This window comes from Amborella trichopoda, chromosome 13 (assembly GCF_054954075.1).
Source record: "Amborella trichopoda isolate Santa Cruz 75 chromosome 13, AtrichopodaSantaCruz75HAP2 v2.0, whole genome shotgun sequence".
Classification (NCBI taxonomy): Eukaryota; Viridiplantae; Streptophyta; class Magnoliopsida; order Amborellales; family Amborellaceae; genus Amborella; species Amborella trichopoda.
In genome coordinates, this window is record NC_142348.1 from 50856319 (window position 1) to 50881735 (window position 25417).

Consider the following 25417-nt stretch of genomic DNA (forward strand, 5'->3'; position numbering starts at 1 on the left):
TCACTCTTTGGCGTTGTGAAAAATGAGATCTCCAATATTGAGATGGGTTGAGAGAGGCTCAGAGATAAATGATTTTTTTGGTGGTTTTTGGTTAGCTAACTTTTGTCACTCTGTGAGAGAATTCAAAACAGAAAGTCTCACAATTATTCTCAAGTTCTGGCAGTGGTGGGAACATGGAGATTGACAACCGGTGTTATTCGATTGGAAATGTGGGTTGAAAGTGGGGCTGGGGTCATGGTGGTAGCAGCACTTGTGTCTAAGCGATTTCAAAAAACGAGATCCACACTGAATTACCCAAAAAAAAACAAGTGGTTTGATAAGATAAGAACCATGGATTTTATTCAAAGAAGCGTATCAATCTACCCTTGTGTTTATTCCTATTGAATCAAATACTCGGGTGTGAGTGCAGGGCGCACCATTTCAGAAAGGACTCATTCAAATATTTGAGATGCTCCATCAGTACAGCAGTTTCCAAAAGCCCTGGTTTCAGTGTAGTAAGTCAATATCTCGGTCTCGATACAAAATTCCTTTGTATCACTACCTTCATATTTGGATTCTATTCCAACGCTGTCTAACAACATTTTCAAGATACCTATCTTTGTGAGAATTCAGCGCCAATAGTTGTATCTCTCCCTGTGCATAAGAGGAGCATCTCCATGTGCATAAGAGGAGCATCCCCGAAAGTCGCATGGGTTATACTTTAAAAATTGGGCTAGGCTTGAGTGGTTAGTAGTTGACATTAGTAACACTATATCGGAAGTTTAATTCTTGCCATTGAACCTTAAAAAATACAGATATTCTATCCATTATTTTCATATATACTGATTGCAATATATACTTTCTATATTAACGTGATACACATTATATACTTTCCTTTTACAAGATCCACAATCATAATGAGGACCCCATATAAATTTTCTTTTTTCAAGCAATGATTTATAACCTTGAATATCCAAAGTCCTCTATTGGGTTCGAAGTCTTGGCTTTTGACATTCAAGGTCATAAAAGACTTCAAATGCAGTATTAGCCAAAGACCTCTAGCATAGACTTCAATTCAATTTTTTAAAAAAATTTTAGCTTAAGTTCTTAGACATATGAAGTAAAAAAGGATGAAAGTTTTGGCTTCAGACCTTCAAGGTCCAAAGTGGAGAGAGGACCTCGCATCTTGAAGGTCCGATGCCATAATTTGAAATTATTTGTTTTTACTTCAAGTTAAGAGTCATTTAGGAATTTGGATATTGAAGGAACAAAGCCGGGGGTATTCCAAGGAAAAATAAATAAATAAAAATAAAAAATAGGTACAAACCAAATATATGACATTTTGAAAAAAGACGATATACTTTTGACACAAGGAAGTCACAATTATTATCAAATGTTAGATGTAAAATTAGGCGACTGGGGACAATGGAATTCGACCCGACCCAGGACCCGAGGGGTGGACCCAATCCGGGTCTATGTATTGGTCCAAAAATTGGACCCAGTTGGTCGGGTTCGAGTCCAAATCTTCGACCTAAACACTATTCGAGTTTGGGTCTGGTAATATTTTCCGGGTCTCAATATATAAAATATATTTAAATATAATTAAATACTTCTATATTTTATTTTTTAGGTCAGATATGGGTCCCACACTATATTTTTGCAGCCATGGTCCAGCCCGGGTTACCACCCCTACATCAAAGGGCTAAAAATAATTGTGATCTCCTTATGCCTGAAAACAATCGGTCTCATAGTATATAAACTCAGAGATAAAAAAGCATTAGGGGAACGTATGTACCCAAAAAATGAAATAAATACCTATGTGATCTTTTACCGGGGAATACATTTTTTTTTTTTACCCCTTTCTTTTGACAAAAGATCAATTACAAGTGGTCTTTATTATAATAAGATAAATTTCAAACTAAAATCAATATAACAATAAAACCAATATCTTAACAACTTGATGCCATTGAAACAACTACGCACTATACTTGAGAATAAAAGACAAGATTGCAAGAAACAAAATAGGAAGAGTGTCGGAGATTACTTCAATCGGGCTGATTACACCCACACCGAGTCACCACCATCCGATGGCGCAGAATCAATGGTCTAGCTTCAATCTCAAACCGGGAAAGCAAATTTCGACCAAGCCACACCAATGAAACATGAACGCCTTTGATCACAAACTCAAACCCCAGGTGAATTCTCTTAGCAACTTAGTTTGAGAGAAATGGATTCTCTTTGCTAAACCCTAAACCCTAGCCATAAATCCATATTTGATAGATAGGAGAGAAGAACTCCATAACCTAAACCCTTAGGTACTTTCACAACGTGAGAGAGATAAAAAGATAAAGGGTAAAGATTTTTTTTGATAGAGACAATCTCTTTTTATAGGCTTTGAATAAGATTAGGGTTTTTTAGAATTTTTTTTGGCTTGCCTCTTTTAAGATTTAACATAAACCGTCGATCAAGGGTGACTTGTGGGGTGAGAGATATGAGCTATCAATTCCATAAATGGGCCATCAACATTATGGAAGGTACATGGACAGTTATCTCCCTTTCTTAAACCATTTTTCTATCAATATATTTAAATAAAATAAATATCATGCATTCTATAAAATTGCATGATCCATGCCACATATTATATAAGGATATATCAAATAATATCAAGTAGATAAATATAAATAAAATAAGATCTATATCAATTCAAATTGACCATATCTCTTTAAAATAAACTTGTTGCAAAATAGATAAAGCCATAGTCAATATATCTTGGTCCTTTCCAATATTTGATCATATGTCACGAATCAAAAAGCTATGGTCAATATATCCCTTCCAAGATTTGACCATATGCTACAAATCAAACTAGCTTTATCTTAAAGCAAACAAGAAAATCCAAAGAGGGTGGGGCGTGCCACCCTTTTGTGGCACATGTGGGCCCCCACCCACATGCCATATGGTGGGCCCCCACCCACATGCCACATGGTGGGCCCATGTAGACTATGGGTCCCCATAAAAAAATATATTAATTTAATAATTTAAAAAATATATTTGAATTTTTATAATTTTATAAGAACAATAACTGTATTTTTATAAGTTCAAAAATAACAAATAAAATATTGATAGATTCAAAAAAATTCAAATAATAAAACTAAAATCATTTCAATAATAAAATGAACACAATTAAATTAATATGATAGAAAAAAGATCTATATGGTTTTAGGAATTCAATCAGTAATAACGAGGTACTTCACTTTCAACTGTGGATTACAGACTACACTAGTTTTATCGAACTGACCCACAGTCCAAGCAAGGGCTCATTAGCAGGTCACCAAAGTCAGGTCGATGAATCAAGGGGTTGCAATCCCAGTCTGTGGATTACATGTCCTCCCCTAGAGACCAGTTAATGTCACATATACTTGATGCGACCATAGCTCATAAGGTGCATAGGGGTATCTCTCGCACATGCATATGCTTCACCCTAAAATGTGTATTTCTGGTTTTTTCAAACGATCTATTAATATGCATGCCGTATGATGGAGCATAGATGAGGTTTTAGCCCTCGTCTCAGTAGACCACCATCACACACAAGGGTCACACAGTCTCTCGGCTCACTCATCCAGGCATGTTCTCTTACCTCATAAAGGGCTACCCTATAAGCCCTTATCGGTTTGTTTTTCATGTCCAGGTAACATGGGTTTTCCCAACCGACTGCCCTAGATCGTTAAGCACAAATTGGTATCAGCAAACCATCGTTTACATAGTATGGTCAACGAATGACCACACTCCTACTGAGCTCATGTTCCACTATATCATTTCATTTTACAAGCACTCAGGCCTTTAACGGCCGTACCCAACAAAAAAAACAAGCATTAGTGGAACATGAGCATAAATTCCCTGCACCTTGAGTTCCAATCCAATAAATAAAATAATAATAATATTAATAATAATGAGTTAAAAATAATATTTCTCACTCGTCCTTCTCAATAATTTGTGGTTTTTCAAGGCTCTAAATAAGCAAAGTAGAGTGTGCCTTCAAAGAGCGTTGAGAAGTGTGGTTTCAATACTAAAACGCTTTAAAATATATTTTATCTCTAAATTATAAAGTTTAAAGCTTCAAAAATAATATAGACTTAGAAGATTTATGAAAACTTCAAAATCTTAAAAATGTAATATAAGATACTCTAATTTAAAACTTAATTTATTTTTATTTTTATATCCATGTATGTTGATATTGAGATGACCAATTTGAAGATATTTACGCCTAAAAAATACGATCAATAAATTTATTGAGATAGGCTCTAATTTGATTGTTTAGAGCCTCGGCTTTATACAAACTTTTCCCTTTCCATAATAAGCATCCATAACAAGCAGTCCACCAATTGCCATTTTCTCTCACTATAAATTCTCTCTCGCTCTTTTTATTTGTATGTCAGACTCTGTGCAAACGTATGTCGAAGAAGTCAGAGAGACAATCTCGAGAGAAAAAATCTGTAGAGAAATGGGAGAGATGACGGACGATCCTTTGGATTCTTTGAGAGCTTTGATGGCTGCTTACTCCCCTCCTCTGCGAGCTCTCATCGTACCTTCTGAAGACGCTCATCAGGTTACCAAAATTAATCTTCTTTCTCTCTTTAAGAAATCATCTTTCTCTCTCTAGGGCATCTTAAAATTTATTTGCATTCTCTCTCTGTGGAGAATCTTAAATATCATCTTATTGAGAACAGAGACCACTCTATTAGTCTCTATCAATCTCGCTCAAGTTTGTATGGAGATTATGCATTCGCTGATACGTTTTGTTTACCTATTTGTTGTCATTTCTTTTTTTGGGAATTTCATGAAATTTGAGATTTGCGATCACTCTTACCGATGGGCATTTTCATTTGATAATCTTTGCTTTCTTTCAATTTGTTTGAAAACGTTTAAATTTTGGATCAATAAGCGCCAGATCAGTGTTACTTTGCTCTATTGTTTTAATCTTCACAATAAATTTGATATATTCTTGCTTAACCCCTGAACAGTTTAGGTTTGATGTATTGGTAGTAATAATTATTTGTATGTTAGTATAGCTTTTTTTTTTTTTTTTTGAATGTTAAAAAAGTTATATTTTTTATTATTCTTTCAAATTTCATGAATTTTGAGCTACTGGGATGGCTTTTTGGCATTAATGGCTGTTTTTATTTGATAAAATTTTCTTTTTTAATGAATGTGAACGAGTTTGAATTTGGTAGTTTAATGCACTCTAATTTTTATTTATTTATTTATGAAATGGTAGGTTAATGTACTGTACTTGATGTTTATTTTCATTAGTTGTTTGTACGTTAAATTGAACTTTGTCTTTTTATCTTGCTAATATGAGTTTAAAGAATCCTTTCCCTATATTAGCCATGCAATATATTTTTGGTTTAGATGTTGGATTAATGTGGACTGATTCATATGGTATATAAATCACTTTTGCAGAGTGAATATGTTGCTGCTTGGGATAAACGGCGTGCGTTTATCACTGGTTTTACTGGAAGTGCTGGTGAGTTTGGTTCTTTTTTTTTGGCTAACCGTTTCCTATTAAACTTTGTCTTCTAGGTTATTTCATAAATTGTATATGTTCATTCTTTTATTATTTATTATTTTTTTATTTTTGTTTCTGGAATGCATACTCTTGTATGAGAATCCTGTAGAGTTTATTGTACTCTTCGCTTGACATTGAATGTATGTTCTTTGTATGAAAACCCATGTTATCATACATTCTATTGCATATGTGTTGTTATTTATTTGTTCATTCAGTTTTATTCATTCATATTTCCTCAAGTGTGTGATTTAGACTTCCCACCATCTCTTTTAGATATCCTTAGCTAATGAAATTTTAGAATTGGTATCTACCAGGTACAGCTGTTGTGACAACAGACGATGCGATGCTGTGGACAGATGGGCGTTACTTTTTGCAGGCAACACAACAGTTGAGTGATAGCTGGAAACTCATGAGGATCGGAGAAGACCTGGCAATTGAGACATGGTTAGCTGATGTGAGTCACCATCTTCATTTATAGCACGATTGGCACTTAATAAAGATGCAACAGGCTAATCCATGGGTTTATCTAACTTTATATTTATACCTGTAATAATTTTGTTTAGTCACATATTAGTTGAGTATTTAACTTAAAATTGATTATATGACTAGTGATTTTGGGATTTAATTCTTTTATGGGGTATTGTTGTTTTCTCCTGAATGTCCTCTATATACATGTCACCCTTTTTTATGATCTGTTTTTAGAATTTGGAGAAAGATGCTGCCGTTGGTATCGATCCGTGGTGTGTATCTGTAGAAGCTGCACAGAGATGGGATATGTCCTTTGCAAAGAAAGGACTAAAGCTTATTCAGTTGTCTGAAAATTTGGTGGATAAAGTTTGGAAAAACCGTCCTTTACCTGAACTTCAACCTGTCTTCTTACAACCACTGGAATTTGCTGGTCGCTCTGTTGCTGACAAATTGAAAGCTCTAAGGGAGAAACTTGATCAGGAGAAGGCTACAAGTATCATAGTAGCGGCACTTGATGAGGTAATTTGCGTTTTGATTTTATTTTTTGGAATCTGTTGTTGGGTGTCAAACCTGCTATTTTTTTTTTCCTTGCCATTCATCATCTTTCTACTGCATTTTAAAGTCATCTTTCTCCTATATCCCTGAGCGCTTATCTTTTTTCTTTGTAATGAAATAATTTTGCTTTTACTTGAGTGGTGGATTCATCTGCGATTACAGGTTGCTTGGCTTTACAATATTCGTGGGAATGATGTCTCATACAATCCTGTTGTCCATGCATTCGCTATAGTAACAACGAGCTCTGCATTCTTTTATGTAGACAAGAGAAAAGTTACCCAGGAGGTATATATTTTTAAACCCCTATAATAAGATTATTGTTTCCTGTTTTTGAAGTGGTGTATGCAGTCAAAATGATTTGGGGACCACTTTCAGAGATGTTGAAAGTGTAGGGGTGGAGTAGTTAGTTAACAGATTCAGAATTGAGTGTGGATCTGTTTACTCCACTTGAAAGTCCTCATGCACAATATGAACCAAAAATATCTCATATGCCCTTAAAGTTAGATGCATACATCTCACCACCTCACTCATATACACTCATATTCATAGTGCACAATTTTAACTAACTATGGAGTCTTTTATTATGTTTTATAGATATATATATATATATATTTTTTTTGAAACTTCTTGTTTTATAGAATGTCTGTTCACTGTTTGTTGTTATAGCCACCTTCTGTAGAATTTAAAGGTCTCAATTTGGTAGCTGTTCACAATTAATCATGAACAGAAGCATATATCTATTTGTATGCTGTGTCATCTTTCCCTATGTTTTAATTTGGATCTTTCCCATGACAGATTTTTGAGTTCTTACTACTTTGCATATTTGTTGATGTCTTTTTTCTGGGCAGTCATATTCATTCACCAAGTGGATTTACTTGGTGATTTTCTCCCTGCACCCAGGTACACAATTTCATGGTCGAAATGGGAATCGAAGTCCAGGATTATGGGACAGTTGTTTCTGATGTAGTATTGCTTGCATCCAACAAACTGATTGGCTCTTCTGTTATTAAAGCTTCCCAAAATGAACCTTCAGAAGAGAAAGGAAATGGTTATTCTCATACTGATGTGGTTGACAATGATGAGAAGGAACTAGAAGAAAAAAAGCATCTTATTTGGGTTGATCCCAGTTCCTGTTGCTTTGCATTGTATTCTAAATTGCCTCCTGATCACGTTCTTCTGCAGCAGTCGCCCTTGGCCCTTGAGAAAGCCCTTAAGGTAACTCTTAGAGAGCATGACTATGAGGCTGTGATGATATTTTGCATGATCATTGCCTTCTATTTTCTTTCTGTTCTTGTGGGAGCATGTTATTTACCAGTGCCATTTAGGAGATGCAAAAGTTATTTTTAAAATTCATCAAATGCAGAAATTAGATGACAAATTTAATGAGACCACTGTGGATTTTATCAATGTTCGAAGGGACGGTGACCCTGGGCGGCTGACTAGTCGCCCAGGGCCCTTTTGGCGAGGGGAGAAATTGATTTTCAGCTAAAAAATTTGTTTTGGGGGCACAAGTTGGGGAGGAATGCCCTAAATATTATTTCTCCCTTTGCAAGGGGGGAAATGACTTTTTTGCCCTTTGATGAAGGCGGAAAAGATTTTTTTTTAAGGATCGAGTTTGAATTCGAAGATTTCGATTTCTTTCAAAATCGAAAGGCATTCGACACAAAACTTTTTGGGGATTAAAGAGGTTGTGAAAGAGAGATTTTGTCAATCGAAAATGACCAATTCAAGCCTCCTCCAATTGGTTTTGTTGAAAGGTTAGTAAATTTAATCGTTTATGTTTAGAGTTTCATTTTTTTTGTGAGTCTCGTGTTATGTCATGCTTTTTTATCATTTTCTTGTGTTTATTATGAAGTTTGGTTTTACATTTATGATGAAGCTTCGTGAGTGTTTTTTTTCAGAGTTTGCTATTTTTATGGTTATAATATATTTTTGGCTATGTTTGTTTATGTTTCCACTTGATAATGCAAATTTGAAAATTCATGATATATTTTTTGCTATGTTTGGATTTGTTTCTAATTTATAATGCAAAATCGAAACTATTATTCTATGCATGCTTATGTCAATAATTTATAATGCAAAAACGAAAAATTATAATATATGTTTGGCTATATTTAACGTGGTTTCTAGTTTATGATGAAAATTTGATAATATTGTTATGTTATGTGACTTATTATTTTGGCTTATATGGCCAATGGATGTAAAATTTTGGCTCAAATTTTAGTTTTTTGTTACCAATGGATGTAAAATTTTGGCTCAAATTTTTGATTTTTAGATGTAAATTTTAGCCCCCCTAACACACTAGCCACATACCCCAGCCGCTTCCGTCTTCTTGAACATTGGATTTTATCACATATGCAAGCTAAACAAATAGTTTCCAGAAATTGTCATTCAATTTTTTGTCACTACTAACATAATTTTTGTAAGCAATAGAGTTATGAGGCATGATTATTATTATTATTTTGATGAAGGTGATATGGTTATTGTTAATTTGCTCAATCGTGTTGTTCCAGGCTGCTAACTATTTTCTCCCAAATAAAGACGTATGGAAACTTTAATATATTACTCCCATGTGAGCAAAATCTTTTATTTATAGATATATAGTGACTCCAACACTATAAAGTGGCAGTGTGCATCAGGAACTGCTAGAGTAGGGTGCATTGTTGGTGAATGGCTCAACAAAGGTTATAGAGGTGATATTGACATGTTTTGAATGGCATACTTTGAATTTTACATCTGAAAAAAAAAATATTTACCTCCACCTTGGAGCTTTGGTTTTAAGATTAGTACGGAGTGGATTTTGTTTCAACAGAAGTGAAAATAATAGGGTCATATCTTCAACAGATGTGAAGTCTTTCCTCTTTTTCCTTGCCTTATTGTGCTTTTGTATTTGTAGAATCCTGTTGAATTAGATGGTTTGAGAAATGCACATGTACGGGATGGTGCAGCTGTAGTGCAATACCTTGCTTGGCTGGATAAGAAGGTAAGATTTTATCCTGAAAATGTGTCAAATTTCTGTAATTATTTGTGATATTACAGGGAAATGCATGACTTGTGATATTCCTCTTTTGCGCATCATGGAGAACTGATGGTGCACTTGGTTGTTAATTTTCAGATGCAGGAGGAATACGGAGCTTCTGGCTACTTTTTGGAGCCTAAGGAAACAAACAAACGGAAGCATTCGTAAGTTATTGATCAATTACAAGGTGTTTTGTCTTAGAGATCACTGTATGCTTAGAGGTGTATTTGTTCTGCAAACTTCTATGGAAGTCTTTTTTTTATCCTTTTATTAACTCCTGTTTACTTCCTAAACCGTTTTCTTTAGGTAGTTCAGTGATAGGATTCGAACTTGGGATATAATGTTGCAATCTTCAAAACCTTCAATCAAGCCTGAGCCCAAATCCTGAAATCCTAAACCATTTATTGGGATTTCTATACAGTAAAAACCGTTTATTTTCTTTTGGTTTTACTGTTTGTGCATAAGCATGGCAGTGTCAGTTTTCTCTTAAAAAATGCTCGTGTTTTACTGCCTTAAAATTGCAGTTACTCTCTGAGTTTCAAATGTATTTATGCCGGATAGGATGTGTCAAGGGAACTGTATTCATTTGGAAGTTTGTGTTGAAAAATAAAATTCGAACTCTATAGTTACATACTGAAGTTTTTGGCTTTGTCAAAATTCGAACTCTATAGTTACATACTGAAGTTTTTGGCTTTGTCAAAGTTCAAAGACTTGGAGTCTGCCTCGGAGTGGCCAAGCCCCAAAGTGAGTCAATTATGAACTTGTACTCAACCATTCTCACCCAACTGCTCAAGTACATAAAATTAAGAAAATTGCTAAAAGAATGAATGAAAATCTTAAAATTAGAAACCTACATGCAAGGTTAGATCGGCCTCCTTAACCTCTAATGGGGTTAAAAGTTGCTGGAAACAAAAGGTAAGGGCATTTCAAGTCGCTGAAGACAGGCGAGATGAAGAAAATGCCTTATGCTATGCTAGCTTTTTTATTTCCTGTGAATCATTGGAAATTCGGTTTTCTTGTCTTTCTTGTGGAAGATAGGTTTTTAACTTGCTGCCAGGCAAAATAAAAGTTACAGAATCGTTGTATTCACATGCGTTGTTTTAAGTCGTTTCTCTTTGTTTGAATAGTTTATTCTCTTAATTTTTTGTTGATATGATAAGTCATTCTTGAGTAATATTTATGATATGATGGTTTGATTTTGGATTCAGGGACACCTGTAAACTGACGGAGATAACTGCTAGTGATAAACTAGAGAGTTTTCGGGCGAAGCAAAAGGTATGTTTTCTCGTTTTTTTCTCGTTCTTCCTTCCTTTCTTTCTTTTTCTCTTTTTTTTGGTGGTGGTTCAGTAGTATTTTTTTTTTGAGATGTGGTTCAGTAGTATTTTTCAGACGGGACATTGTGTTGCATTTGTTAACACCTCAAGCAATTAAGAGCTCAAACCTGAAAACTATAGCCTAAGTTCTGAGGGATTAACATTTTTTGCGTTGTTTGCCATAGTGGACTTCTGGCAACAGTAAAAAATTCAAAATAATGAAGCTTTTTTAATGTGTGCCAATGTCAACAATATTCTGAGTTAGACTCAAGTTTTGTAGTTTTTTAAGCCTAGAACCTGTGGTCCTAGTCTATCATGTATATGGCCTTTTCTTTTGTTTAAAGGTAGGTTATGATTAGACCCAATGCCCAAACCACCAAGCGAGAATACTAACCCTTTCCCATTTGCTAACCCCATTTTGCAACAATGCGAGGAACTTCCCATTAACACTAAAATCCTAAGACCATTAGTAGATCTAAGGCGATTTCGGTGACTTTTCACTTTTCCTTTCATTGCAAAAAATGAGTACAATATTTCTAAATACTGAATGTTGAGTTTGTAAATACAAGTTTTCTAAATCAGTTTCCTGTCAAAGCTGACATTTATAGCTTGGGAATTTGACTTGAAATATTCCATTTTCTACTATTTATTTTCTAATTCAGTTTTTTTATCAATTTCCTCACTAACCTGTTTGCTTTGAAACTCTTCTTGAAGGCATTTCCTTGCTTATTTTTTCCTTTGCCTTGTTTTGCATGACAGCATTTCAAGGGATTGAGCTTCCCAACTATTTCATCAGTTGGTTCAAATGCTGCAATCATTCATTATGTTCCAGAGCCCAAAACGTGTGCTGAGATGGATCCAGATAGTGTTTACCTTTTTGATTCAGGAGCCCAGGTTGGTTTACAGACTTTTTTTTCACCTTCAGCTTCAAAGATGCTGTTTGTGATTCTCAGTTCTGGCTTGTGTTTTATCATTCACTCTAGTCAGCTCTCTCTCTCTCGCTCTCCACACACGCACACGCTCACACTCACACTCATCTATTTCTTCTGTTTTATTAAATCTCCTTTCCTTTCTATTAAATGATCCTGACTCATATGATCACAATTTTGAAGTATCAAGATGGTACAACTGATATAACAAGGACAGTGCATTTTGGCAAGCCTTCATCCCAGGAGAAAGCATGCTATACTTCTGTAGGTGACTTCTCATAAATGTATTCTTATGTTTACATCTTAATCTCTTGCAGTATTTGTATATCATATCATACAAGTTTTTAGCTTCTCCGAAGCATTCTGTAATCTGTATTATGCTGAGGAAGAACGAAATTGCTCTTTTTTTGCTTTTATAGTTCCAAATTTCCTTCTTTGCTGCTTTGAAACAGGTGCTTCTTTCCTCTCTGGCATCTGAATGTTTGGTTTATGTGCTGACACTTATTTTTCTGCATCTTTTGCAATTTAACTGATCTTTGACCCATTCTCTTGTTTTTGTCTGGAAAATATGTGCAAATCAGCCCTTGTGAAGGATTTTGTGTTAATTACTAATTCTCTTGCATCAATGGACTGACCTAGGTCCTCAAAGGCCACATAGCATTGGATACTGCAATATTTCCCAATGGCACTACAGGTATCACATGTGCTTACATTCTTATCCATCCCTCCTTTATGGTTGCCAATGATTTACTGCATTATAAGTTAGGCAAATATGATATGGAGAAAAATTTTACATTCTACTTTTGCAGGACATGCACTTGATATTCTTGCACGTCTTCCTTTATGGAAGGATGGGCTTGATTATCGCCATGGCACTGGGCATGGGATTGGATCTTACTTAAATGTTCATGAAGGTTTGTGAGTCATTCAATTTAAAATCAGTTATATTGAAAGAGTTCCATAATTCCAATGTTATCGTTTTGTCTCTTCATATGGGAGTTTCTATAATGTGATTTTACTAATGAAACAAATTCTAAGATGTTTTAATCGTTTCCTTGGACTTGTTATAAGCAGGACCTCATTTAATCAGCTTTCGACCTCATGCTAGGAATGTGCCATTGCAGGCTTCAATGACTGTAACTGATGGTTCGTATCATTGTCCTTCAGGACCTTTGCTATTTAAACTGTCATCTTCAGATAGGTCTTCCGACATCTGCGTGTTCCTTCAATGTTTTCTTTCCTAATGACTTGAATTCAGATATGTCTTCTGATGTCTGCGTGTTCCTTCAGTGTCTTGTTTTCTAATGACTTGAATGTATATATGATTGTGTTTGGTTCAATCTATTCACGAACCTGAATTGGATATTATGGTCATAATATTCCTTGAAAGAAGTTCTTATAGATCTGGAACTTCTTCTCGGGATGCACTTCTTTTCCATGTCCTTTCCTCTGCTATAGTGCACCATCATGTAGGATCTTTCTTTATAAGGAAATGCTGTATTCCTCAAGGTTAACATTCTCAAAAAAAGAAAAGAAATGCTATGGTCCAATGGACAACTGTATTTGTGGTCCAATAAGGAAAGAGTCCCCATTATCTCTATTGCTATCCACTTCATCTTTTGGTGATAGCCCCATTATAGTTTTCCGCGATCTGTTGGATTATAGTTACCCATTTTGCATTACAATTTATAGAACTGTCACTGGCTAAAAAGGTATTGTCAAGATTATATAGATCATTTCAACACGTCCAAAATTTTGTTTTCTATATGACAATTTCATTTTCATGTCGAATTTATTCTCATTTCAAATTTCTCCTAATTGACTTGGATGTTGTATTTTGAAATTGCTCTCCAGAACCTGGCTATTATGAGGATGGAAACTTTGGGATCAGATTAGAAAATGTTCTCATCGTAAAGGAAGCTGATACCAAATTTAATTTTGGTGACAAGGGTTTTTTATCGTTTGAGCACATAACATGGGTAAGTTTTATGGACAATTCAATTTGATTTCCTTCTTATAGAAGCATTCTCTTATCTGACTGAACTTTCCATTGTCAGAGATTAATGTTTGTGTGTGTGTGTGAGAGAGAGAGAGAGAGAGAGAGAGAGAGATTTGTATGTTTTACAAAAAACATTTGAGAATAACTGTCGTTTATGTGCAGGTGCCCTACCAGAAGAAGCTAATTGATCTGACCATGGTAACTCCCTCAGAGTTAGAATGGATGAATGCTTACCATTCAAGTTGCCGGCAAGTTTTGGCTCCTTATTTAAGTGAATCAGAATTGGAGTGGCTCAATAAATCTACGGAGCCCATCACCTGTAATTAATTGAACTTCTACATATACACACTGAACTTCATTTCTAAATTTCAGGTAATTTGATTGTTTTACATGTTCTCAAACAGTGTGGTGACAGATGCCGCATTCTGTGATAAATGTGGTGTGTCCTCTCTCTCTCTCTTCTAAAGGATTTATGTTGATATTCATTTATTTAAGTCCATAATTATGCTTTGCTAGGCTGATCAGAATTTGCTTAATCCAGGTTGCTTTTGAATTTTGTTCATTTTTGTTGTATTCTCTTGCACTATGCCAGATATTTGGGTAATTTATCCAAATACCCATAAGAGATAAATTATTTAACATTTTGCTCATCTTTTTATATAATTTCAAAATGCCCAGTAAATGGTGCATGATCATGAGTTGGTAATGTCTGGATATCCACACTCATCCTTTAGATGGTTGAAAATTATTCAAACAATAGTCTACGGGGGTTAGTTATTACTCAGGCTATAAATAATGTTAAATAATGTAATCTATTACTCCGGCTATAAATAATATGTGACATTATTGGTGATCTATTCTTAGTTATCAAGTTTTTGTTTGAAGTACACTTGTTTGTTTGTGTTAGTATGCCTAACCTAGAAAGGGTCAAGCTTATTGCATTGCCCACAAATGCCTTTAAGGGACGGGTACTTGAAAATCTATTACATGACAATTGATTATGAGGAAATATGACATTTTCACCGTTTGGGTAGACAGGAGAAATAGAAAGAGATTATCCAAGATTTTCTACGGCCGGTGAAAGTGAAAAATCTATTACGTGCTTAACGGGTAATCTTTAGAAATATTTTGTGTGGCTGTCTCTATCTTATCCCAGCTGGTAAATTTTAGAAATCTTTTACGTGAGTGGCTTTGTTTTAACCCAGTTGAATAAAATGCCAACCCGTCTACTCGGTCAGCTTAATAAAATGCCAACCTGCCTATTCGGTTTGCACAGCTGCTGCCTCTCTAATCTGGTCTAATTTCATCTTTCTTGAACCCTAATTTCATCCCTCTCTAATCCGGTTTAATTTTATCTTTTCTTGAATCGTAATTTCATTTTTCTTGAATGCACTTGTACTCCATCTCTCTCTTTAAGCAGGTTTCATTTCATCTTTCTTGAACCTTAATAACTAGTTTGACTGGTTTGCATGAGGTGCTCCCCTTTTTTTTTAAGCCCTCTCTTTTCTGTACTTTTTCTTTTTTTGTTAAGCTTTTTTTATTTTTAAGCCCCTTTATTGTTATTATTATTATTTTTTTTATCTTGACTTTTCCATTTTTTTTTTGTCATATCCATTCTCCTTAGCATATATAATAAATTTTTTTAGCCAATATAAGAAATTACACAACACAATTATAATAAAAAATTTTACCCAACATAATCCTTTAAAATATTAATAAAAACTCAATTGAAATAAGATCTCTTTAGTTTCTTTCAATACCTCAAAATTTTCTACTGCAATTATCAAATTTTTAATTTACTAATCAAACTTTTTATTTTTTAACTTGTACTATAAAGATTTTTAATTTGGTATCATAAATTTATTGCTTACTTGAGATTGCATAGATAGACATTTGAAAGACGTTTATAAAAGAAAAAAAAAAGGCTTATCACAATAAAAACATGTTATTTTAATCATATTATTCCAATGACTTATCATATTGAAACCAAAGTCTAATCATGTAAGTGGTCAATGCATGCCAAATAAGTAAGAAATTGGGTGATGATGACTTTAGAATGATACAAGTTATTATTATAAAATCTTTTTGGAATGGTGATGATGTTATTATTAGAAAATCTTTTTGGAATGATGTGATGATGATTTTAATACCGTATTTTAGTGAAATTTTGTGACAAAAAAAAGAAAGAAATGATAGTTTATAGGCAAGTATTGGTAAAATGTTAGTAATGCATTTCTCATATTTCTTTACGACATAGTCAAACACTAAGCATGTATTTCCCATGTTGCATCTAAATACTATCCAAACAGTAACAATCAATTTGCACGTAACATATTAGGCAGTAATGTATTATTACGCAGTAATATATTTCACAGACAATATATTTTCAGGTATCCAAACAGTTCCTTAATAGAAAAAGTTTACTATCAATGTTTTAATATTTGTCAGTTGGGATTAAAAATTGCTAATCCATACCAAAATAGGAATTGTTGGGGACCTACCCGGTTCCTAATTGAAAACTAGAATGGGTTCGATTTCCATAAGAGTTGCTGAGTCATCAGAGAACCAGGCGAGTGTGCAAATTGGATTGTCTGGTTCACAGTTGTTTTATATTTTAGAAAATTATAGAAAATCCTTTTTTATTTTCAATATTAAAAAAAAAAAAATTTTATATTTTATGTTTTATAATGAAGTCCCACTTTTGAAAGCATAGAATATTTCGATTTTATATTTTTACATGTACATTGGATGAGGCTCGAATTGGCATGTCAAATATTTCTCACCTCTACACCTAATAAAATACTAAAAAATATTTTAAAATAAATAAAATTATTAAAACTCCTAAATAATATATATGTATTTTGATTCTTTATTGCTTTGAATTATTTGTTAAATAGTGTATATAGGTGTGTGATGGTGAGAATATAGACATTCCAAATTTAACTCAATTTAAAAATACACTTTATGCTTTAATGGGACTTGAATGTAAATGGATTATATGGGGCTATTTTTAAATTTAAAAGATAAAATAGGAGCTGCAATTTTTTTATTTTTTATTTTGCATTTTTTATTTTCTTAATTAAATTTATATGTAATTTGTTTGGAAGCGATTCTTACATAAGAGAATTGGTCTGGTTCGCATATCTTGATCACTGATTCGTTGATCTGCACCACATGTTTGAAAGAGCGATCTAATTTTTGAATTACTGGTTTATATGAAGAATAAACTTTATTTGTAGAAGTAAGATTGGGTGGTTGTGCTATACCATCTAGTGTTTTAAAATCCAGATCATGGAGTGTGCACCCACATATATGTGTCAAATCGCGAATCGAGGTTTTAGATCTGGTCTGGATCGGCAATCCAAACTGAAAATCACCAGGTATTAAAACATTAGTACGATCTGGTTTAGCTGGACAATGTAGATTCAACGTTTTTTTTAAACTTCGTAAAAATATAACCGTTCTAATAGACTACGAAATTTACTATGTTGATAGTATAGAACATCTCAATTTTATTTTATCGCCTTACATAATCCACACCCCTTCTTAATTGACTATATTATCGCCATACATAATCAACACTTTTTTAAAGAATCACATCAAGTACGAAAAATGATGTGATCCTTGAAATTGATCAATTGTGTCATATTTATCCTAACCAAAGCATAATTATAAGGGAAATTGTTTCATGAGGGCTGGACTGCATTTCTACACTATACGGTCTAGAAGTATAAAGCATCTATCTTAAAGATGGATGTAAATAGGTGGTCCATTTAAAAACAAGTGTAACTAGCGGTTCAAATATTTTTTTAATATAATTATTATTTTTAGTTTTCATTTTTATTTTTTTTCATATTCATGATCTTCATGTTAAAGATTATATATTATTTAAAAATTAAGATAAAATTATATTTAAAAAATATATTTATTGCTAAGCCCGCATTACTATAATATGCAGGCTTGCCACATAGAAACCGGAACCTAATTATAATATGAGATTGTCTACAAAATGAGCATTTATTTTTTGTACAAGGAGGTCACAATCATTCCCACTTATTAAATGTCATATTGGATGACTTGGGCCGAGTTATGAAGGCTAATAATTTTTGTTTTTTTTTATAACTTTGTTTCTATTCAATGACACTCTTAGAACTACCCATTTTAAAATTTAATGGACAAGAATCATTGTAACTTTCATGAACACTAATAGAAAAAAAGATAAAAAAAAGAAAAATGATGACATGCATGTACAATTTTTAGAAAAAGGTGGGATCAAAAAAATTCTCCTATATATGTACTTGTTGTAATAAGAGGGGTTTCTTTACTTTCTTTTTATTATTTTTATAAAAAGTAATCTTACTAACGTTATCTCTTTTTTCGGTAATTCAGTAGGGCCAATTTGTTTGTTTTTAATAGCTAGTGGTTTTTTAATGCATTCGGTGAGAATGGAAGCTTAGACATTAGCTGAGGCATAAGTGATATTACCACCACGACCCCAACCCCAACCCTATTCTCAAACTCTCTCTTTATCTACCCTTCAAAAGCTTCTATGAAAATATCTCTTTTTTCTTAAAATCTCTCTCTTAAATTAAGATATTTAAACAATACCAAGATATGCAAATAATGTTGAGATTTTTTTTAAAAATTAAAATATGAAAACAATGTGGAGATATATAGAAACAACATTGAGATATCTCTCTTTTGTGCTTACTCATATTCTCTCTCTTTTCTCCCTAAAGTTAAGAATGTGTCATCCACTCTCTCTAGATTTAGTGTCCTTATTTATGCGACACGTCTCTCTCTTCCCCTAAAGTTAGAAATGTGTCCTACAATCTTTATAGAATTAGAGCCCTTTTTCTATCTCTTTTTTGGGAATGGGGTTGAGGTTGTGGTAGTAGCACCACTTAAGCCTTAGCTACCGGCCTCGGTTTCCATTCCCGCTGTGGCATTCAAAAACCACTAATTATTTATAAAAACGGGTAGCGACTTGTATTCCCACTGATCTACCAAATAAAAGAAAAGTATACACAGCTAACATTTACTTTTAATACAAGGATGTCACAATCATTTTTGTACATTAGATTTCAAATTGGGTGATTGCTAGTGTCATTGATTAGATTCAAGATTCCATAAACTTTCTCAAACTTTTTGTCCCACCCTAGAATTTGATATCGAATAGCAAATTGCAACCTCTTTAAAACAAAGATAAATAATCTTACAGTATACAACCCCTATGAATTTATGCCGTAAGACTTGCATTTTTCTCATAGGTAGTAGCTACACGTCGTGTTCAGAGTGGATTTCCAAGTGTAGGCGACATGAGGAGGTGCCAAATCTTGGGCCACACCCTCTTTTCGATTGCTTAAGGATTTTTTAATTGCTTTGAGAGTTGTTTCTTTTCAATCAACTTTTGGAATCACACTGTAATATATGATTCTATGCTGCGTTGCCATATCCTTGCATCTTGATTTTTGGTCTATAAACATGCTCAACAGCTATCAATAACCTATAAATTATGTAGAGAGAGAGAGATAACCAGTATTCTAATTCTCCTAGGATGATACTGTACAAGTGTTTAGAGAGAGAAAATACTAGTATATGCACCCCCCACGTGATACTTTGCGCGTGTTAGGCCTTTAGAGAGAGATGGGCTCATGCATAGAGAGATGGAGATGGCACGTGCATAGAAGAGAGAGAAGATTTGGCATGTGCATAGAAGAGTGAGAGAGGGAGAGAGATGGCAAGTGCATTGAGAGAGAAAGAAGTGAGGCATGGCATGTGCATAGAAGGGATAGATAGGTGGTCATGTGCTTATAGGGAGTCAGGCTGATAGTGAGATGTGCTCCTACAGTAAGTACCCTACCCACTTGTTTTCTAGAGAGAGAGAGAGAGAGAGAGAGAGAGAGGTGGTCATGTGCATAGAGAAAGTGAGATCTGGTCCCATAGTCGCCTACCCCACTTGGTTCCAAACAATTGTTTTGTTGGACTCTTAAGGGACCAAGGCTCGGTACTCAAAATTGCATTTATTTTTTATTTTTTTTATTGTTTTTCGTGTGAGGGTAGGTGCGTACAAGTGCAAACAAAAGGCATATACAAATTTTATCGAAAAATGTAGTTCTCGTGTCGAAAAATAGACGATCTAAATAACTTGTTAGAGAATATACTATGTTTAAGAATAATAATGCTTCCTTTCTTTATATCCATCAATCTCTTAGTCTAAGTGATCAATTGCCTTGCTTTTCAACTTTGGAACACTCTTTTTTACTGAATTTTATAGTTGCACCTTGTCTTTATAGCATAAGATAAAACAAATTTTTTTGACATGTTAACATGGAAATGAAGGATGGGATGTTATGTTGAATCATCTTACTCTTAACACCACCAATGCGCTAGACCTACTCTCCTTCAAAACTCCATACCACTGTATATTTGGCTCAACCGCGCTAGGCGATTGCATCTTATCAACCCCTATCTCTCTATATTCATATCAATCTTATTTTAAAAGGAAAATTTTATGATTTCTTACACACAATAATTTAGGACCTAGATCTGGCTCTGTCAAGCGGAAAATAATGGCGGTCAAATATAAGATACATCATGGTTAGATCGTGATAGTTTTGTCATGGTGGGGGACATTTGCAAACAAAATAGATTTGATAAAAGTTTTACCCTGACTGTCGACCTAACTTAACCCTCTTTTCTCTGGGCTTGGGACTGGCTTGCCACCGATCACTATCGTCCTCAGATAATACATCTAATTAATATTTGTGCGGCGAGACATGAAAAATTTTACATCTTTAAAATAAAAAAAGTATAGAGAGAGAGAGTAGAAGCCCATGCTCCATTGAGATCATGACCGTTCCCAAAGATTGAACAATAATGCATTATGTCGTTTCCTTGTAGTCCGCATCACCATCTATCTTACAGCCATGAGCCAATTGGACTGTAGTCTCCTGTCTATGGGATTCTATAGTACGTTTATTATTTCAAAACCCAAATGTACTGTTAATATACTCTCAATACTACCAAAATTTGTGATGATCCTATTCCTGGAATATATTTTAGGCCAAAAGGCCAGAATCATCTATGTTCGAAATAACTGTCATTTTTAGGAATGCGTTCGTGCCTAATGGTCAGAGTAGCAGTGTATTTTTCTACCCAAAAAAGAAACAAGTGCTATTTTTCTAGTTGGTTTCAGGTCTCGGAGGACTTTGGCACCTTGGGCTTTCTGAAACACAGGCAAGTAATCCCAAATCCATGGCCATAAGCAGAGGCATGATGCAGAGAGGTGTTGGTCCCACTGTTGTGTTCCCCTTTATGCAAGCTGCTGGTCTTTATTAATGGCCCACCCTTTGAGTTGTTACAGGCACAAGGAGTGCTTGCTTTGTGTTGATGATGGCTCTGAGATTCTGGCAAAAATCCCAGCCACGTTTACAGAATTGGGGGAGTGGGGAAGGAACGGCCGAGGGAACTTGATGGCCATTTGGGCAATGATGGATTCCCAGCAAATGGACATTTTTCCTGTGAGCAAAAGTGACGAATGGGGTGCCATCTTGTGAATAGCATAATTATACATTTTTGACTGGTTAGACGGTACTCTTTCTCACTCTCATTTTGGCTGGTTAGATTAGTGTTGCTAAGCTCTCTCTCTCTACTCTAATTACTTGTTCTCTCTGAGCTGATTATTGGTGTTCTCTCTCTCTCTCCATCCACAAGCTGTTCTTCTAAATATGTAAAATCTAATAAGCTAGCAATAATGCTCATTATTTTTCTTTGGTAAGTTAAATTGCTATAGAATCTCTCTTTCTCTCTCTCTCTCTCTTGATGTAGCATTTGTAAGATGAAAATTATACACAAACTTATGACATTTATGGATGAAACAATCGGTCAATTTGAGCCACTTCATGAGATTCAAAAGTCCTCCATTGTCACTTTAACAGATGAACAATTACAATTATCATGTGATAACAATCAGGAAGAATGCACCTAGACAGAGAAAGAGAAAGAAAAAAGAAAATCCCTGACCTCAGCAAGGGTGAAAGTGATACACAAGGTTGACACCCTGGGTGGGTCCTAGAATAATTTACAACTGTAGAGAGAAACAAGAAACCATCCTGCCCCAAGAGCAATGGCCATGCCCTACTCTGGCTGAAAAGCTTTCCCTGAATTCAATATCGAGCAATGGCCATGGCCAACTCTGGCTGGAAAACTTCCCCTGATTTCAATATCTAGAAAGGCTTCTTCTAATCAAAAGAAAAAAGAGACAGAAGAAAGAATCAACAGTCCTACCACAGAATAAAAACAGAGCTCCTCGAGTTAGAGCCAACCTGAACTCTCTCTCTCTTTCTACCTCTGAAAGACTCACTTCCTTCCAAGCATCTGAAGTTTCTCTCTCCTGAATGCCTCTCTCTCTCTCTTAATTTGCAGAGCTGGTTCCCAGTCTCAGCTCCAAGTCCTCTCCCCCAATCATCTCTGCACACTCTTCATGGATCCGCTCCCCCTCCCATGGCTTCACCTTAACACACTCAAACTCGAACTCCCCATCATTCTCTTTCCTTGGAACAACAGGAGGGGAGAGCATGCCATTAGGAGAGAGAACCCCATTTGGAGGAGAGAGAATCCCATTAGGAGAGAGCATTCCATTTGGAGAGAGTAACCCATTCGGTGAGAGAATCCCATTGGGAGAGAACATTCCATTAGGTGAGAGAAACCCATTAGGAGAGAGAATGCCAGCGTGAGAGAGAATTCTCGAAGGGGCGGAGGGGCAAACAAGGGTGAAAGTGGGAGATGGGGGGAAAGGGCGAGGGGTTGAGGCATCTGAGAAAGACTCGTCCAGGCATTCGGGGATGGGATAGAAAGAGGTTCGGCGAGTTGGGCTTGAAGGTGCGGAAGCAAAGAAAGAGGCATTGGGGTGGTGAGGGTGGTGGGGTTTAGGGGAAGTGAGAGGTGGGGTGACAGGAGCACTGTTGGAAATTCGGAGAGGGGGTAGAGAGAGAAAGTGAGGGTGGAGAGAGGAGTCATAGTGGGAGGAGGGGTGAGAAGGGGAGGGGAAGGAGGAGGATTGGGGGCTGGGGTGGTAGGAGGAGGAGGGGGTTATAGTTGTGGAGGCTGCTCCTGTGTCCATAGGAGGTGGTGGCTTGTACCCCTGCAAGTAGGAGAGAGAGTTAGTGTGTGTTTTAGAGAGAGAGAGAGAGGAGAGGAAAGAAGAAAATCAAGAACTAAAAAACTACAAAGGAATAGTTGGTGACCACCATTGAATTGGAGAAAAAACTCCAGCGAACAAATTAAGAATAGAGGGAGAGAGAGAGAGAGAGAGAGAGAGGAGAGGAAAGAAGAAAATCAAGAACTAAAAACTACAAAGTAGTTGATGACCACCATTTAATTGGAGAAAAAACTCAAGAGAACAAATTAAGATTCAAGAGAACAAATTAAGATTAGAGAGAGAGAAAGAAGGGGAGGAAAGAAGAAAATCAAGAACTAAAAAACTAAAAAAGAGCAGTTGGTGACCACCATTGAATTGGACAAAAAACCCAAGAGAACAAATTGAGAGAGAGAGGAAAGAAGAAAATCAATAACTAAAAGATTAAAAAGAGGAGAGAGAGAACTCCAGAATAGGAGAAGAAACCCAATTTGAGAAGATGAGTACCAATATTGAGAGAGAGCATTTTTTGAGGATATTGAGAGATGAGTAAATAAAGACAGAAGAAACCCAATTTGAGAAGATGAGTACCAATATTGAGAGAGAGCAAATTTAAGGACAAGATGAGAGAAAAGAAACCCAATTTGAGAGATGACCACCAACATTGAGAGAGAGAGAGCCCAATTTGAGGACATGAAGAGAGAGAAAAAACCCAGTTCCAGAAATTGGACCTTTTAACTTTTCTTATTGAAGAAAACTAACTTAACTTTTTTATTGGAGAATACTAACTAGAAATTGGCAAAGAGAAATAAATGAGTACCAAAAGGAAAAGGAAAGAAAATATTAAATCATTGATTACCAATTGCCATGATTACAAGTTTGGAATCAAGAAAGGGGAAGAGAGAGAAAGAAGCTTAACTTTTTAAAAGTTTTATGTATAAAATGGAGTGGAAGAAACATGATTATTACAGGTGATTTATGTGGGGTGTGTAGTGAGAGAAAAAGGGGAAAAGATAGAATCTTTAGTCACTAATGAAAGAAGAAGAAGAAAATCACAGTTAATTCAAAGATTACAGATGAGGGAATAAATCCAGATGCTAGATCGAAGTAGAACAATAGAACAGTAAGAACCAGCTGAGATTCAATAGCTTCTGCAGAAACCCCAGACCCAGACCAAAAGCAAAGAGGATAGAAATTCGAGTTCAACTGTGTGAAAGAGAAATCAGTAGAGAGAGAGGAGCTCAAACCCCCAACATCAAAGAATCAAACTGAGAGAATCACCATGTCCGAAACAAAAAAAAAAAAACATGTAGAGAGAGAAGGGGGAAACCCCAAATCACCAAAGAAACCTTAACTTTCAGGGGAGAGAGAGAGCGATTGTCAGAACAAGAACCAGAAGGAAAACCCAAATCACTAGACCAGCCTTTACTTCCACAGAAACAGAGAAACATCAGACAGGCGTGTAGAGAAAGAAACAAAGGTAGAGAGAGAGAGATCTGTACCTTTCTGTAAGTTGTGCCATCCTCTTCCACAGTCCACCCAGCCTCTCTGCAAAGGGCCTTAAGAACTTCATTATTATCACAGTGCTTGGGAAGCTTATAGTTCCCCGAAGCTCTCAGCCCTGCATATATCTTAGCTGCTATAGCTCTCCTCCTCCTCTCTCTCCTCTTATTATTCTCTCTCTCTTTCCAAGTGGGAAGCCTTCCACCAACACCGCCGCCGCCTCCACCGCCACCACCTCCGCCACCGCTGGTCATAACTCTAACACCTATCTCTCTCTCTCTCTCTTTTCACCGGTACCGCCTCTTCCCTTCCTCGCTTCTTCTAGCTCTTTGTCACGAGAAATACGTTTCCCCCTTTTGCCTTCTCTCTCTCTCCCCTTTTTCCTGCTTTCTTCTCCCTGTTTTGCTTGGCACCCTAGAGAGAGAAAGAGATACGAATGCTTGAGGAATGGGTGGTTTGATTCTGGAAAGAGAACGGTTTGCATAAAACTTGTATTGCGTGGGGGATGAAGGTTGCTTGAATATGCTCCGCTCTTTTAGAGAGAGAAAGAGAAGGTGTAAGAAATGCGTGATGGTCGAGATGCTTGAATACACTTGGGTGTGTTATCCCCAGAAGAGAAGAGAGAGAGAGCCAGAAGGGAAGAGAGAGAAAGAGGGAGACTGTATTTAAATGCACGTGTTCTACACAGGGATCAGAAAAAGGAAGAGATAAAGGGGGAGAGTTCAGAGAGCGAGAAAGTTTAGAGAGAGAAAGTTTAGAGAGAGAAGTAGGAGAGAGAGAGACTCTCCATTACGAGTTTTCGTACTGGAGCTTATCAGGAAGGGGGAAGCTTAGACGAAGATGACCTTGTAATATTAATGCCCCTGCTACTTTCCTAAATTTCGGCTTTCTCCTTTTTCTTTTGCCTCGGTCCTTCGTCGCGCCCACTTTCTAGTGGGGACGCAGGACTA

At 35.6% G+C, this 25417-nt stretch overlaps 2 protein-coding genes across 3 annotated transcripts; one reads left to right on the forward strand and one right to left on the reverse strand.

Annotated features, from left to right (window-relative positions):
* Positions 1–4405: 4405 nt before the first annotated feature.
* On the forward strand, positions 4406–14349 carry APP1 (aminopeptidase P1). Its single transcript, XM_011629400.3, has 16 exons — positions 4406–4582; positions 5437–5500; positions 5857–5996; positions 6245–6529; positions 6728–6850; positions 7466–7780; positions 9462–9548; positions 9681–9748; positions 10793–10859; positions 11657–11791; positions 12010–12090; positions 12466–12520; positions 12636–12740; positions 12901–12972; positions 13681–13805; positions 13988–14349. The coding sequence occupies exons 1-16, from the start codon at positions 4406–4408 to the stop codon at positions 14150–14152; spliced, it is 2064 nt and encodes a 687-aa protein (XP_011627702.1). The 3' UTR covers positions 14153–14349.
* Positions 14350–21730: 7381 nt separating this feature from the next.
* Positions 21731–24758, reverse strand: LOC18445917 (protein BZR1 homolog 1). Of its 2 annotated transcripts, none has more exons than XM_006856043.4 (2): positions 24467–24758; positions 21731–22970 (listed from the first exon to the last, which is right to left on the reverse strand). In XM_006856043.4, the coding sequence occupies exons 1-2, from the start codon at positions 24719–24721 to the stop codon at positions 22242–22244; spliced, it is 984 nt and encodes a 327-aa protein (XP_006856105.2). In that variant the 5' UTR covers positions 24722–24758; the 3' UTR covers positions 21731–22241. The 2 variants fall into 2 exon arrangements, with proteins under 2 accessions (XP_006856105.2, XP_088712991.1); XM_088856865.1 differs by lacking the exon at positions 24467–24758 and adding an exon at positions 23556–23673.
* Positions 24759–25417: the final 659 nt, after the last annotated feature.

What these genes read in the sequence shown, in the direction of transcription:
- APP1 (XM_011629400.3), top strand. Translation starts at nt 4,406, where the DNA reads ATGTCAGACTCTGTGCAAACGTATGTCGAAGAAGTCAGAGAGACAATC. An exon ending in CTTCTGAAGACGCTCATCAG is followed by an intron (nt 4,583 to 5,436) that starts GTTACCAAAATT and finishes TCACTTTTGCAG; the next exon opens with AGTGAATATGTTGCTGCTTG. An exon ending in CCCTTGAGAAAGCCCTTAAG is followed by an intron (nt 7,781 to 9,461) that starts GTAACTCTTAGA and finishes TTGTATTTGTAG; the next exon opens with AATCCTGTTGAATTAGATGG.
- LOC18445917 (XM_006856043.4), bottom strand. Translation starts at nt 24,721, where the DNA reads ATGACCAGCGGTGGCGGAGGTGGTGGCGGTGGAGGCGGCGGCGGTGTT. An exon ending in ATGGCACAACTTACAGAAAG is followed by an intron (nt 22,971 to 24,466) that starts GTACAGATCTCT and finishes TCCTACTTGCAG; the next exon opens with GGGTACAAGCCACCACCTCC.